This window comes from Bombus pyrosoma, linkage group LG15, assembly GCF_014825855.1.
Source record: "Bombus pyrosoma isolate SC7728 linkage group LG15, ASM1482585v1, whole genome shotgun sequence".
In the NCBI taxonomy this organism is placed as follows: Eukaryota; Metazoa; Arthropoda; class Insecta; order Hymenoptera; family Apidae; genus Bombus; species Bombus pyrosoma.
This window is the reverse complement of record NC_057784.1, coordinates 5,333,513-5,347,273: the sequence shown is the minus strand read 5'-3', so window position 1 is coordinate 5,347,273 and position 13,761 is coordinate 5,333,513. Positions and strand designations below refer to the sequence as shown.

Here is a 13,761-nt window from a genome sequence, read left to right as displayed (position 1 = left end):
AAATGGCGGCAGCTCGGCGGTGGAAGTGACCGATCGACGCGCCCTCAGTGTCTCGCGGTTCATCGATCAGTGTGGTGTGTGTCGCGTTGTTGCTCCGGTGGATTTTTGGTGGTTTCTTCCTGGCTGGGACGTACGCGTAATTTTTTTCGTTTGGTTTCGTAGAACCGACGCGGTGATCGGTCAGGGGGCTCTTGAACGGGCCCAGCGGTAATTACAAAGGAAAAGATGCAACCGAGGATATACTGGATCCTGATCAGTACGGCCGTCATTCTCGCGGGATGCAACGCCGCTACCGAGGTGAGTACTTGCTTTCGTAGCCTTGTTTCTCCCTTCTGTCACTCCTTCGACGATCGTTCGATCCCCTTTCCCTACATATCTTGTCATCACTCAACAATATTTATTTTAAAAGAATATTTTATCTGAGTTCTTAGCACGTTATAAGTGGTGCTGTAGACAGTACCTAAGCCAGCAAATTATTTCATAACATTGTATTCTGATTATACCGCTAATATAATGAGATAAAATAAAATAAATCTAGCAAATTCGTTGAACGTACGTTACAACTAGTTTTAAAAAGAAACATGCTGCGCCTCTGTTCTTCACTTTTGTGTTTGTTTGTGTTTTTATGGAGCGAGTCTGTTTCTTAGAAATACTTCCACTTATGGAATTTCTATCTTGAATATGTACTTGAATGCGTCATATAATCGATGTGTTGCGTTCTTACATGACATGTATCCCCCAGTTTGTGTACGTTCAAATCCTAAACAGACGCCGCACGACGCGACTCAGGCAGCGGTTGTTTACGCTCCATTACCAATTGCACGAATTTGTTTACTCGTTTCGTCGTGGCGTGCTCGTGTGGACAAAACTCGGTTTTGCTCCGGTACTAGGACGATTTAAACTTGTTATTGTCGATCGAATTGTGTTCTTATAATGTTAAAGAGTATCTAAAATTTGTGCAAAATATGGACAAATTGTTATAATAGGCTACGCATGTTTATGCAATTAGGGAATATTTGAAAATAGAAAAATTTACAGGATGCGTTTAATATGAAAAATATATAAAATATCCAGAGTGATGCACATATTACAATATTTAGTAGGCGAAACAAATCTTTATTTAGATTTCATTTTTTATATCATGTCGATAAAACTATGAATTTGCCTAGACTTCCGCAGTCTGGTTACCATTATATGCGTGCTTTCTCGTTTCAATTTCATATAAAACATTCTATTAAATTATTAGAAACTTGGTTTGCTTCGTGACACGAGCAAGATTAAAGTATAAAAATAATACTCGAATTTTCGTAGGTACCTGCAAGTGATACTTTTTTATTTATAGTCGAAGCAAATTGCTCATTTATAGGTCCATTGCATACTAGTGACTTGTTTAGTATTTGTTTCCAATATGTTAACTCTTGCAGAACTAGATGTTTTTTTAGATTTTTGAAAATAATTTTTGTTTTTTTTAGGTATTAACAGTAGAGACACGTATTTTCTGATCTTTATGAACAGGAGACATAGTAGCGTACTAAAATTGGGAATAGCTTTATCGAAAATAGATATGTTTATCGTTTAGTTAGTGACATTTTGAAATACAATGTTGCTACATAATATTATCGATTTCGGTCATTTTTCATTCGTTTTTAGCTCTTTCGTAGAAAACTCGTGTTTTGTATTAGTTGTATTGGTCATTAGAATATAAGAAAGAAAAGAAAAGAAAAAAGCAAAGTACATCTCTTTTTAAAATATTATTTTAATTACTATATATACATAGTTTATCATTATATGAATACAACACACATCCATATAATAATTTCGTCGAATAGCATCTTTAGCTTTGTAACAAATTAAAACATGAAATAAATCGATAAAAAATTGATTTTGGGGTTCGAAAAGACCCCAGACGGGTGGTACGAGTGTTAACGTTAATAGTTCGTTCTAAATTGGTTCTCGGAAGGCGCGGTGCCTTACAAGTCATTTTTACCTGGCGTAATTACATAATATGGTAAATCACGGGATATTACACGCCCCTACGCGGTGCGTGCCGCGAATCTATTATTTCGAAACTTTTACTGTATCACGGGTGGCGAGGTGTCTCGTTCTCTTCGATAGCCTACGTTACGACAGGATAGGACAGGAATTCTTCTACACACTCGTATACGGTCGATCATTATAGTGGCTATGAACATAGTATACGAACACTTGTAGGAATTTTGTTATAAATACTTTAGGTATGTGCGTTATATGAAACATTTTGAAATTTACCAGCACTATAATGAAACGCGATTATCATGATTATATTTAGCGTTTAAACAAATTTGAAAATAAAACATCAAACATTACACGAATTTGAATATATATAGAAATTATAAGAAATTCAATACAAGTATATATTTTGCAGAGATGTCGAAAGTGCTTAAACAATCAATTATCCATTATATTAATAAATCTCGGTATTAAGTGGGATTGTTTTTAACACTTATTATGCGTTTAAGATGACTATTTTTATTGTGTATTAATTTTGATTAAACATATGTTTGCAGAGCTTCTGTATACAACGAGAGGCAAAAAATATTCGTACAGTTTAAATGTAGAAATAAAAAGGAATAATATTTTCTATATTATTAAATACATTCAAATATTTATACAAATAATAAATATACACTGTAATTGTATGTTATAACAGACGTTTATATAAATAATATAATTGTGTAATAAATGTACAGAAATATTGACGTTATTATTAATGTTTTCAAATAATGCGTGACAACATGTATTTAATAATATAGGAAATATTGATCCTTTTATTTCTATATCCCAACTGTGCGAATACTTTTGTCCCTTACTATATTTATTTCCAGATCGGATTCAAATTTTACCAATATAATCATGACAACTGTATCTCATTACTATACTATATATTTATTATAAATAAAATAGAATTTATTATAAAAATGATAAAATTTGATAGCGCGAAATTGCACAAAATTCACATATGTAATGTGAGAAGATATATAAAACGTTCAAAGTGCTTTCTATAATACTTGGTTGCTAAACCAACCTTCCATCGAGGTTCTACTTTTTTTAATTATATTCACAAAAATATAAATTTGCACCAAAACCCACAATCTACTCATTATATATGTATATTCCACATAATATACGATATATAAAAATTTCCTATGGTAAGTGTTGGAATACTTCCGCGAGCAACTATACGATGTTTTTTTTCTCTCGCACCATCATCGGTCGGGACCGTTGTTTATGCTCTCGTCTCGCACGGTGGACGAGGTATCGGACCACGAGGCGCAAAAACGTGAGACGAGAAATATTCTGTCCGATGTTGACGAGTAATTCGAAACTTTGCCAACACCATCAGGCCCGTATACATTATTTTTTTTTTTTGTTTGCTTTTCGCAAAGACTCTCGACTATCGTTTGGGCGACTGTAGCAACATTGGTGCCGTGGTGAACGAAGTCCTTCGATGAACCTATCGACGGTTGAAAAATATCCAAAACATTATGCATATGTTTCATTGAGATTTATCATCGAACAAATATATTCTTAATGAATGGATAATTGATAGGTAAAACGTGACGTCATACCTCTGCTTTTTATAAAAAAAGTGATTAAGGATTACAGGAGAAGAACATGGTAACTTAGGTCTTCCACTTTTTTAAATTCAGTATATCGTTGGCCACGCATATAGTATTACAGTAGAGTAGTTTTTACTCCGTTTTGAATTTAAGCATATTTTTGTCATACTCTTTAATGTTTTGGAAATATATATTACTCGCTATAAAATATTGTTTGTCGATAATTATACTGTTATATATAGATATATACTTGGTCCTTAAAATTTACACTCACTGCCTACTTTTAATAAGACATCTCTCTATATTTTTCCCATTGACCTCTAAATTAATAAGAACGTCTTAATAGACGCGCAATAAAGACTTAATTAAGACAGACATCGTTAGACATAACAGGTATTGGTTTTCGATTATGTTCTATTAAAATCATCTTGTTCGATGATAAGATAACATCAGAGTTAGAAAACGAACAAAAATATGCTTATCATGCCTTGCTCCTGCGATCTTCGAAGTCCTCCTCATCTTTCAAATTCTCTCCAAGCGTTTTCTCTCGACTAAACTTGATCTTACTCGATCTTAAACTGGTGATCCTGTTCGTTTATCGTTCTGTATTCGTAAATACAATGTTTCATATAAAACAGACGTGCCTCTTTTTGATTATTAAATGACGTAAAAATAAGAAATCAATAAAAATGGACTCGTCATATTTGTTCATGGTCCTTAATTGCAAACGGGGCTGAGGACGAAATGAATGTATCTTCGATGGAAAAATTGATGACGGTACACATGTGTTGATTTACGACGGAACGGAAACGCGGGTATTAATTGAATTCATTTTAGTTAATTATTGCGTGTAAACAATGAAAAGCCCCTGGTTGGTTCCCCAATCATCGTCCAAACGAAAGTTTCGACCCTTTTGCTCTTGTGACTCGTTCGAATCAGATCCACGCACACATGCGCTTCTACAATTCGCTGAAATTAATAAAGCCCTTTATTTACGCAATACGCGTGTTATTACTTAAAGGTATTACTGCATTGTACGGAAGCAATGCGTTACTGACTGAAAATCACGTTGGTGCCGATAAATCCGCCGATATATGTTCGATTTGTTTGCTGCATCCATAATTTTTCGAAGTGAAAATTTACGCGTAAACGTTATTTTTTATTATTCTTATGTCAATGCGTGTAATTCATTCGATATTTATAACAAATAATTCGTGAATAATTCATTTCGATATTTAATACTAAATTTAGACACGTTACATGATACATAGTTTGGTTTAAATTTGCTTCGTTTACAATTCTTCGAAAGGAGAATAAGTATTCTTTTTATTTTTTCTTATCGTCGCGTATAATTTATAATTCGATATTGCTTTAAAAACACTGAAATTAGATACGTTATATGATACGCAGTTAGGTTGGTTCAAGCTGTTCCTGTGAACTGCTTTCAGCATGTGTTAGGAAAAATTTAGACATGGATTTCGCTCTGAGCATAATGTTTACGTTTATTTTATGTTAGTTGGCTAAGAATTGTTGTAGACCTTCGGTGTACGTTAAGCATACGTAGGTGGTTTTTATCGTTGAAGATAACTTTTTCATGAAAATGGCCCGCAGAGTATATCGAAGTAGTCAGGTCAGTGAACTGGAAGGTCGTGAACTTCTCTATTCCTCAATATTCTATAGGTTTTGTGCTTTTGAATAGACAATTTCTTTTTTCGATTTAAAGTTATACAAACTGCCAATGTTAGGTAAAGTAGATACATTACTCCATAAAATATTTAATACGAAATCGTTTCATCTTCCTATTGATAACATATCAAGCGTTTTACATTATTTAATCCTTTACTAATATTTCAAATAATATAAATATCGTCATTGATAATAAGAAAGAATAGCATTTAGCGACAGATTATATTTGCAATAAGGCATATTATTTATTAGAAGATTATATTTAAATAATATTATTTAGAAATTTAAAGCAAAAAAGAAAATGATATTTCAGTGAACATCGTCTGTTATTTAATGCTTTTCTCAAAAGGCTTAAAGATAACAAAATAAAAACACACGTACCGCAAAAATTCCCTCATATCGTAAAGCTTGAATGCTTTTATTCGAACGTGAAGTAGTTCTTACGCGAAAGAAACATAGAAATCGGGCCGGAAGGGATGTTGGAAATGGACACGGAAGAACGATGCCCCTACAGTTCCGTTCGTTGGCCATTTCGCAAGGCCGTAACCTGTAGCACTTGTACGCTCACTGTTCAGCAAGATCCAGTCGAACTTGGTCCACAACGAAATCCCATCGATGGTTCACGTTGTTACATCGACGACGAACGAATCAGATTTCCCTGAGCTATCGTTATTTCATGGTAAACTTTACGCTGATCTGTCCGTCTCTCTCTCTCTCTTTCTTGCTCTGCGCGCTTGCAACTTTAGTAATAGCCACATGTTAGTCGATTGTAATCTTATCTGATCCCTAGAAGGTTGATGTTCTTTAGAATAATCAAAGGATTATGTCGTTAGGAGAGTTCTCTTTGAAACTTTGAAGGGGAATATTGGTGTTTGGAATAAACGTGTGTTGTGATCGCTAAAATGTTGTTGTAACGAGATCATGAAGTATTATGGAAATTGAACAATGCGAGATTGGATTGTTTGACGCAGAAAATTGAAGTTAGTACAACCATAATTGTAATATTTTGAATACGAATCAACAGTTACTGCCATTTTTCTTCATTCGAACGACGTCCAATCATCAAATCTTCCAGCCTCTAAGATGCCACACTAGGTCCTTCTTCATGAATTAACCTTGTAAAACGTGACTAAACAACGAATATATCAGGGTCGTTGATCGATGATCGAGCGTATAATGCAATCGATGTACATTGTACGGGTGAGATGTGACGGCAAGAAGCCCTAAAAGCCCTCGCCTCGGTCATTTTCCATTGTCCTGCCAGGCATTGTCCTACCGCGTCGGCATTCGAGATCAGCCGATGCAAAAAACGGACCCTAGAGCCACCTTTGGTTATTTCAGTCAGTTTTTTTAGTCAAATTATCAGATACGAATTGTTTTCGTGCTTCATCGTATTTTCGTTCCGCTTCATTCCGATCTTACATCGAATCAAATCATCGAACAAGTTGCATAAAAATTGCTATGAAATATATTTTCAATCAATTGTGGACACTATAATATCCCATACAAGGCACTATCACTATTACTGTATCGATAAAATCTCTAGTTAATGCAATGAATATTACATAAATATCATAATGTGTCCATAATATTTCTAATTAACTGCTACACTCTATAATATATATTCCTCAAACATCACTATAATATTCTTCAAACATAATTCATCCATACCACTCCATGGATACAGTGTATCCTCATTATTATCAATTAATTACAGACATAATCTTTTACGGACACAGTATAACACCATTATTACTATGTCCATTTTTCTAATTAATTATAGATATGACAATACCCCATAGGTATAATACATCCCAACCATCATTCCATCCACCATCGTAGCATATTCTAATTAACTAACTATAAAAAAAAACAATACTACAGTGTCTATATCCATCATTCCATCCACCATCATACTATATTCTAATTAATTAACTATAAGAAAAAACAATGCTACAGTGTCTATACATAATACCATGGATTGAATGGAATAGAAAATATTTCTGCAAACACGTGATATCTCCTTTTTCCCCATTAATGTGTAAGCTTGCTGTGGACAATTTACCACAAGGGTACGTGGTACGTAGATTAATTTTACACGTACAAATTTATTTCTGCTTGTGTCGACGGGATGAGTAATTTTCCTGTGAAAATTACTGTGTGCACCACAGTGTGGTATTGTTATTATTATTATTATTAATGTTGTTGCTATTATTGTTATTGTTATTTATTATTATTATTATCATCATCATCATCATCATCGTAGTGTATAGGGTGATTTTTTTGCTTTTGAGTTTCCCTAGAATTTCTGTGGTATATAGCATAACGTAGTAATGTCTCGTCGAAGAGCAAAACCGGGTCTGGATGGTACAATGACCCGGTTCCTTGGTTCCGATTCGATTCGTAAAATTCGTGAGTCACGTCGGTCGTGAAACAGCCCTGGGTTAGGCCCCAGGCTGCTCTCAAGGGGCGGGGGAGGCTTTGGCTCGTTAGGGGGGACTTTTGCTCGTTAGGGGGCTGCGGAAGCCACATGGCGACGTTTGTACAACGATGCAACCTACCCTTGTCTACGTTCCCTCGCTGATATTCACTAGCGAGCGTAGCTTAAACGAGGATTCGTCTGATGAACCACACATTCACCCCTGGTACCGCGTTTTACGATGATTTTCAATGTTTTCTTTCAGGCGTTCTTCCTTTACTCTTCTCTTGTATATTCCAGTTTCCGACGTTTTGAGTTTATGGAAAAACGTGGCTGGTATTAACCATTTCTCTGAAGATTGTTTATTTTACGCTTTGTATTAGATATTCATATAGCGTTTTTATTAAAAATATAAAATATTTGAGAGAGTTTCTGCCATTCTGTAACTCTTCCATTTCGGAGACGTTAACTCTGCAACTTTTTACCTTTGGAAGTAGAATTTCTGCAAGTTTTCGACTTTAAGAGTCTCCGCAATTTTTTCGCCTTAGGGGTGCTTTAACGATCATCTTAATTTTTGGAAGATTCACGTGTTAATAATAATAATAAAAAAAAGGAGGATGGAGATTAAAAAATTCATTTTACGTTATAAAATCGAAACTTCTTAGTAATGCTTAGAGAAATTCTTTTTCGTTCCAAAGATCTCCAGTGATAAGTATACTAATGATAAAAAGCGCAAGAGAGGTTTCGAAAGGAGAAACGAAAGGATTTCTTTTTTCTTCTTATAATATTGAAGCTCCCCAAGAATAATTGGAGAAGTTAATTACAGGATGTAAGAGGTAAAGGAAAAGCGATTGAAACGGGGAGAAATGGGCCCCGATGGTCGTCATAAATCGGTTTAGAGGACGTCGACCAACATCGAGTCGCGTTTTCCAATTGCCGGCCAATCCTTAATTTAACCGGCGGCAACGAGAACGCTTTAGAAGGCCTGTGGGTGTTAGGCTCGCCGCGTGAAATATCACCGGTGATAATGACGCTGTCTTCGCGCGTGGAAAACGCGAGTTGTTCGTGCTATGTCGGCCATTTAGTGTAACAGAGAACGGACAGCTTATAAATATTCGTATCGTATCGCCACGCATTCTCGTTGCGTAACAGCGCCCAAGAAGAAAAAGAAATCTCTTCTGGTTGCTGTAATCTCGAGATCGAGCCGCAATCTTGTTTTCGTTGGCGTATTAAATTCACCGATATACGCAATGCTACGGTTCATCCACAAGTTTGCCTGCATTTGCAATCTATTTGTTTATTCGATTGTGTTGTGTCATCTTGTCGTCATTTCGATGATGATTTTTTCATTTGTCATCTTTTTAATTCCTTTCTGGTAATTTCGATTACGAAGGTTACTACTCGATATACGAAAGTTCATCTTCTTGGAAATCGTGTTGCATTGCTTAAATATTGTCTGCCGATACGTCGATCGAATTATAGCAATTACTTTCATAGTTTCCAGCATATAATCATTTTTGTTTCGTAGATGTGCTCGTCATTAATTAATGGTAATGGCTGTTTCAGTCTCTTTTTTTTTTCGCATTTAGATAGATTAATATTACTTGTTATTTATTTATATTTGCTTACAACGTTATATAATATATGTTTTTTTTTTTTTAATCGTTTCTTCGTCTCTTGCAATTTTGTAATTTTCGTAGAATTCTTGTAATATTCCTTCTTCGAATTAAATAAATGGAAAGTTCTATCCGAAGTATGAAATACATATTTTAGTCTCGTAAACGGAGTTCAAAGGTCGTCTTACGGTATCATTTATCGAAATAATAATTAGTAGTTAGAATCAGAATTTCCTTTCGACACAATTAGTTAGTAAATTAAATCGCTTATTGAGCCAGTTTTGCTTGCAATAAACAGACTTATAGAAACGAATAATTCGTTTTTTTTTTTTTTTTTCTAGAATTAAACAAAACTTGATCTGACTGTTGATGGTGTGTGTGTGTGTTTAAACGAATAATTCTTTTTCATTGATTTTCTCTACGAGAACTATTTCTTATTTCTCTAATTTAATTATTCCTTGCTATTATATTTGAACATTGAACGGAACATAATAACCGGTGTTTGAACAATTTTCATATTCCGTCCCTTTATTTACCTTACTTTGTTGCATGGAAATTGAGTATCGAAGTTATTCTGCTCGATAATTCTTCTCTATGACGCGTGAATATCGAACCGTGTAGTCATTTGGCAATTTATTCCTTTTTCGTTTGCATCGTTTCATTCTATTTTGTATTCCCCTCCCCCTCCCCCTCCCCGAGTATATAACCGGACACGAATTCTTGATTAAAATTGTTAATTTTTTATTCGTTTTTTCTTTGTTGCCTTGGATTATTGTTGAACGCGTGTTGCATCGTATCGCGTTCAAATCTTTTGTTTAAACTCTGTATACATTTAATATTCCATCGTTGCGAAATACCACGTAAAAACTGAGCTTTCATTTTTTCTACTTTTTTCAAATTTAATCCCCTGCCTTATGATATTCAATTATGTATATTGGCCGGGATTTTGGGAATGAAATTTAACGACCGTACTTTCAAACAAAATTTCATTTTCATCTGTGACTTTCATTCTACATCGCGTAGAAACGCGCGGAATTATTAAAGGCAAATTGTATAGAATATTTTTGCCCTCGTTCGGTTCCATTTGCTCTCGCTAGTTTCAAATTGCCAGAGATCGATACGAAATTGAAAAATCGTAATGATTGGATAAAGTACTCTATTCGAGATAGTAAAATGAAGTTTCTGTACTTTTACAATGCGTTCATTTAAAATTCCCTGAAATTAATACCATTGAAACTACTAGACCTATATCAAAATCGAAATTGTTCAAACTATTTCTTGTGGCGAGGATCGATACGAAAGGTAGATAATAGTCTGTCAAATGTGTGTGTTGTCATTTGTCAAAAATGTGTTTACCGAGTTTTGTTTCCATTTAATTCGCAGAAGCATTGTTTACAGTCGATTCTTTAATGGGGCATCGTTTAATTGGATCGTTTAATACATCGCCATTGGATAAATTGGACACGTTATTAGCTTCTAACTAGAGAGTTAATCAAGCTTGAACAACCTTTAGATTAATCGCAAACCTTCCAACAGGAATAATAATTAACGCCGTGTTAGCCTGATCGTTTCGTTAATTATTTCCACTCTTCGTAATTAAATCTGATCGATCTGTTTCAAGTTTACTTCTCCTCTGTATTTTTCAATTATTTCCCAGCAATACCTAACTCTAAACTGTAATGTATATTATCCAATTTCTTCATTTTATTCTGATACTTTTATTCAATTACATAGATTTCTTTTAAAATTTTATTTTTGAAGCCAAAAAATAAAGAGAAAAATATTTTTAGATAACCGTGGTGTTTACGCATGGGTTATTTCATTATTTATCGTTAACAAAGATTGTACGTAGTATCATGCAACGGATGACTGTTTATTAGGATTTTTAAGCGTAAGATAATTTTCAGTTGACTAACGTATATACGGGTGCTCCTAATTCATAAAGAGACGTGATTGAATTATGTACCCTCGTTTTCTAGCTTCATTATCTAACAGTTTGCCTTTACTAGAGGATAATCCATTGTTGTCAAGCATTTAGCTTGCATGAATCAGCATGTAAATCAAAGACACATTGTTACTCATAGAGATTATCGTTTTAAATACCTTTAAATCATTCACAAACTACAGAAATACCGACGTACGTACAGCGCATGTTATCATTCACTGTCAATCTTCGATTTCTTATTTTTCCTACGAAACAATATCTTCAGATTTTTTTATTTCTCATACGGAACTCTACAAAGTCCTAAAATTTTAGTGTATTAATATTAACAGGATATATATAAAATATGTTTAAAAAATTATTAGCCTGTTTAATTCTTTCTTTCGATATTTACAATTAGTACTACCAAAGTCTTGAAATATCTGTCACACTCCATTGTAGTAATCTCATTCCATTAATTTCTTAATTATCTGTAATTAATTTGTAACATGTATGTAATTAATTGTATTTATTCGTTATCAATGAATGCTTGGAACTTGTATTTTTTCTTCAAATCTAACTATCAATAGCTTATCTTAATAATAAGCTTCTCTTAAATAATAGTAACGTTTTTGAAAACCATTTTGGAAATAGGTATTTTCACAGCTAAGTATCGTGTTATTAATTCCACCGGACTATCGTTTAAATAATAAAATACATTGAGTAGAAAATCTGTTGGATTTAGTTATACTTACCTTATAGTGAGCTTAATTGTAAACGATATAAGTATTGAAATTGACGAATAATCTGATTATCTTCTTTATAAAAATGGCAAAATTTCTCTTGTTCTGCTTCTGTTCTCAAAGTTTATCTTTTTATCAGCTAATACAATTCCTGTCATTCTGTGATATCCATGATTTATTCTAACCTTGTATTAATGTTTATTCATAATACTCGAGCACGGAATATTTCCTAAGATGGTCATGGTGTCGAACGACAATGGGTCATTGTCTGGAAATTTACAATGGAATACATTAGAAACGCTGTGTAGTAACACTTCCCATTGATGTCTAATGTCATTCAAAATTCTATGTAGTCGGCGTGTTCAGTCAGAGATGCCGGTTACTCACGTTCCTCGAACGATTTACATTCTAATTTCCAAACGAGTCATCCCGAACTTTCGACTCGAGTCCCTTCTTTTAGTCGATTGTTTCTTTAATCAGGAACAATCTCGATGAGAATCGTTTACATTCTGTAAAATAATAATATTTTATGTTAATTATTATATTTAAATATTTAAATATAAATTATTATATTTACTAAATATATATATCTAGATTTGCAAATATATATGTTAATAATTAATAATTATATGTGAATATATACATATGTATTCTAAAAATCAATTTTTCCCATTTCTTCGGCAAAATTCTCAAATTTTTCCCATTTTTTCTTTTAGTAAAATTTGGAAAATTTTCCATCGACGCTACGCTAATTGTAGAAAACGATAACGATAGATTAAAACGTGAAACGTGATATGCATATTATAGGATTACAGAGTTGGACAATTCTTGCGATTGTCAATCAAAAATTCATGTTTCTTTGATCGAGAATTAAAATAAATATCATTGTGAAATAAGCAAATTATAAATGATAATTACGAAAATGTAAAACACTACACCGTAGAAAGTGAATTAGAAAAATAGGAAATGTTGGTCTTTCGTAATTATTAATCAGAAAGTAATATTTCTTTAATCGAAAATTAAAATACATATCATCGTCGTGAAATTCTAAAAGCAATTTAATTAAAATTCCGAGCGAGAGTAAATTTTTAACGAAAAGGACGGGCAACGCCCGAATTTGTCAATCAGTCTGGAGGATTCGCGTGACCTTGTCTCCCGAATAGCGAGATGGCGTGCTATAGTAGACTCGTTTAGTGTCGAAATGGCACCAATTCACCGCGACGAATATTAAACGACGGACGTTAATGGCCTTTTACGACGACTCGTTTGAGCAAGCTTAGGTCAGGTTGGGGCAACGTACTTTCCCGTTGGATAATAGGTACATGTAGATAGACTCTCGGGCATACTATCGCAAAATATCATAGAACTATGCTCTTTCATCCGTGTATCACGCTAAAGGAATTTCTAAAAAATTCGAAAATTTCAATGGAAGTTATGGTAATGCAATTCTATCGGAACGGTGATAGGTAGTGAATATCTAGAATAAATTAGTATATATAATTATATTTCGTTTAATATTTATTATGTGAGTTAAAAATAGCGAACATTTGCATATCGAATATTTTATTCAGATCGAGAAACGAATACACATTTTAACTGTCAGAGAAATTACAAAAAAAAGGAAAAGAATTCTGTTGACGAGTATTTTTCGAAACAATCGGGCTTACCTATATCTGAAATTAAAAACACAGAAAATTAGGAGTGTTAAACGCATAGAAAATCTCTTTTTATCGTTCGACATCTTCAGTATAATTTTGAATATTTGCAAACTTAATAT

At 33.6% G+C, this 13,761-nt stretch overlaps 1 protein-coding gene across 1 annotated transcript in view; it reads left to right on the top strand.

The window, feature by feature from the left end:
• Window positions 1-49: 49 nt before the first annotated feature.
• The window catches only part of LOC122575797 (syndecan), a 225,171-nt gene continuing 211,459 nt past the window's right edge, over window positions 50-13,761 (top strand). Inside the window, exon 1 of the mRNA XM_043745222.1 lies at window positions 50-297. Within this exon, the coding sequence (XP_043601157.1) occupies window positions 226-297 (72 nt within the window). The 5' untranslated portion in view covers window positions 50-225. The remainder of the gene's footprint in view (window positions 298-13,761) is intronic.